At 43.6% G+C, this 2,950-nt stretch overlaps 1 protein-coding gene across 1 annotated transcript; it reads right to left on the reverse strand.

The window, feature by feature from the left end:
• Nucleotides 1–547: 547 nt before the first annotated feature.
• On the reverse strand, nucleotides 548–2,342 carry LOC131018504 (uncharacterized). Its single transcript, XM_057947223.1, has 2 exons — nucleotides 1,820–2,342; nucleotides 548–834 (listed from the first exon to the last, which is right to left on the reverse strand). Exons 1-2 carry the CDS (start codon nucleotides 2,340–2,342, stop codon nucleotides 548–550), a joined length of 810 nt encoding a protein of 269 aa, XP_057803206.1.
• Between the last annotated feature and the right edge of the window lie 608 nt (nucleotides 2,343–2,950).

The raw sequence follows: 2,950 nt of genomic DNA on the forward strand, positions 1-2,950 counted from the left end.
TCCTCTTCCACGCGAAGGTACCAAAGGGGGTGGTGAACGCTATCTTGTCCTGGTCTTCCGGCGCGATTGCTATTTGGTAATAACCTGACAAGCCATCAAGGAAACAATAAAAATCATGACCGGCTAATCGATCCAACATTTGATCAATGAAAGGGAGAGGAAAATGATCCTTTTTTGTGACGGCATTTAGCTTCCTGTAGTCAATGCACATACGACAACCCGTGACCGGACGGGTGGGCACCAACTCCTTGTTGTCATTTAGGATAACCGTGATTCCTCCTTTCTTGGGCACTACATGCACCGGGCTTACCCACTCACTATCGGCGATAGGGTAAATGATCCCTTCCGCCAATAGTTTGAGTACCTCCTTGCGTACTTCCTCCATGAGGACGAGGTTTAATCTTCGTTGGCCGTCCCTCTTAGGTGTTGCTCCATCCTCGAGGTGAATCCGATGTATGCACGTGGCGGGGCTAATGCCACTAATGTCGGCAAGGCCCCATCCAAATGCCAACTTGTTGCTCCTTAGCACTTCCATCAATGCCATTTCTTACTCATGAGTGAGCTCGGCGGATATTATCACGGGCTTCTCCTTTCCTTCTTCCAAGTACACATACTTGAGGTGTTTGGGGAGCTCCTTGAGTTCCAATTTGGGCTTTTTGCACTTCGTGGCATCTTCAAGCACCACAGGCTCATCAATGGGGAGTTTGTCTCTTCGTTCTCTCTCTCTTTCCTCGGCTTCCCGAGCGAACTCCTCCATGTCCGCCGATCCTGCAAAGACCTCAACTATCTCTTGTTCCTGCACATAAACCATCTCGGCGAGGCCATCAATAGCATCTATATAGGAATATTCATTAGTAAATGAAGATGATGGCAGAGCGCGACTATGATGCACGGAAAAAGACACGGACTCTCCTAACACGATCATTTTTATTATTCCATTTTTAACATCAATCAACGTGTTAGTGGTGGCCATAAATGGTCTTCCTAGCAGTAAAGTATGTTCCTTGCCATTCTCATGAACTTCTCCTATTTCAAGCACAACAAAATCGACAGGCACGATCAACCCACCCACTCTAACTAAAATATGCTCAATGACTCCACGAGGATACCTTTTTTTTTATCGGAAAAGAAGTATTATTAAAACCTAATGAAGGCATAAGAAATGCCCAAGGTTAATTACACAGGAAGGGTGCCAAAACGCAGGAGCACCAAGAAGGAAAAGAATCCTTCCATTCAAAAAAACCAAAAACAAAGTTCCAACTCCACATTCTTGCTTTAATTTCCAAGCATGTACTCTTGATATCCCAGGCCTTTCCATCGAAGCGACCCTCATTCCTTCTCCTCCATAAAACCCAGATCGAGCAGCACCACAAAGCCTTCAAGAATCGTTGCCATTTCTTTCCTTTTCCCAGGTGAATAAATGAAAGAAAATGATCCGAGATGCTTGCCGGACGAGCTGTGTACACGCCAAGCCATCCAAAGATGTTGTCCCACACAGCTTCAGTTTTTGGACAAAGGAGGAGAGTATGACTAGCCGATTCAACTGCGTGGAAACACACTGTACAGCTCCGCTCAACGAATCCTAGTTCGACGTTCCTTTTGATCAAATTATCGCAGGTTGGAAGCCTGTTCTTCAAAGCTCTCCACGCCGTCATCCTTGCCTTCTGAGCAGCCGGGGCTTTCCACAACATCCGGAACTGCATCGATGCGGTAACGCACGTCTGATTCGTCTGGTTCAGATCCTTAATAGCGCGATAAGCAGAATTTGTAGAGTAGACTCCACCCTTGTCAGCCTTTCATTCCCACGTATCTTCCTTACCTGCAAAAGGGGTAAAACCAGAAATCGTCTCCATTAAGGAGTTGACAGATTCCACTTCTCTCTCCCTCAATTCACGTCTCCACTTTACCTCCCAAACCCATCTCCCGTCACACCATTTCCCCATATCATTCACAGTTGCATTTCTATCTTCACAAACCCCACGAGGATACCTAACTGATCTATCCGCCAATTGCAAGCACATTCGAGTGGGTTTTAAATCACCTAACTCTAGTTGTTTAAAAATAGAGTATGGCATCAAATTTATCCCTGCCCCCAAATCAAGCATACCCGAGGCCTCCTTACCATTCCCCAAAGTAATATTGATAACAAAACTACCTGGATCTCGTTGCTTGGGTGGCAAGGGCTGTTGCATGATGGAATTTGTGACTTCGGACACAAGAATCTTCTCGTTGTCAACGAACTTCCTCTTCTTGGATGCCAACTCTTTAAAGAACTTCACATAGGCCGGGACATTTCTGGTCACGTCCAGAAGGGGCAAGTTGACATTCACCTTTGCCAACATGTTGTAGAAGTCGGTGAATTGTTGATCTTGCTTCTCATTCCTCAACCGACCAGGGTATGGAATCGGTGGTCAATAGGGCTTGGTGGCCTTGTGAAGCTTCACCGAGGGCTCTTGACTCAACCTAAACACTACTCTAGATTGACTCGCAAGAGTACGAGATCTATTGTAACGTGTAAGCTAACCCAAGTCGATCTCACAAGGAAAGTCTTAAAGGGCTTCTAATTGTATCGCAGGAAAAACAGTAAAGAAAGCAGTAAAGAGATTGATTATTAAACTAAAACTTAGAATTAAAAACTTAAGTAACAACCGAACTTAAAATTAACTAGGCGAATTGAACTATTAAACCCTAGGCAAGATTTTAAAGAACTTAAATTAAACCTACTTATGAAATTAAACACTTGTAAAAGAAAAGACTTCTAATCTAGACGTGAAACTAAAGTGCATAATTTAAATTGTATGATTAAAAAGAAAGCATAAACATAAACGAAAAGCATAGACATGATTAAACAGAAATAAATTGAATTGAAATACAAAAAATTCCTAAGCTTCGGATGCCAACAGATCTCAAAGATGGCGTCTAAAACTAGGGCAAGGTATCCTATTACAAT

This window comes from Salvia miltiorrhiza, chromosome 3 (assembly GCF_028751815.1).
Source record: "Salvia miltiorrhiza cultivar Shanhuang (shh) chromosome 3, IMPLAD_Smil_shh, whole genome shotgun sequence".
Taxonomy (NCBI): Eukaryota; Viridiplantae; Streptophyta; class Magnoliopsida; order Lamiales; family Lamiaceae; genus Salvia; species Salvia miltiorrhiza.

Coding starts and splice junctions, on each gene's coding strand:
- LOC131018504 (XM_057947223.1), bottom strand. CDS start 2,342: ATGTTGGCAAAGGTGAATGTCAACTTGCCCCTTCTGGACGTGACCAGA. Junction 835..1,819: donor TGGTTTTACCCCTTTTGCAG/GTAAGGAAGATA, acceptor ATTCCTATATAG/ATGCTATTGATGGCCTCGCC.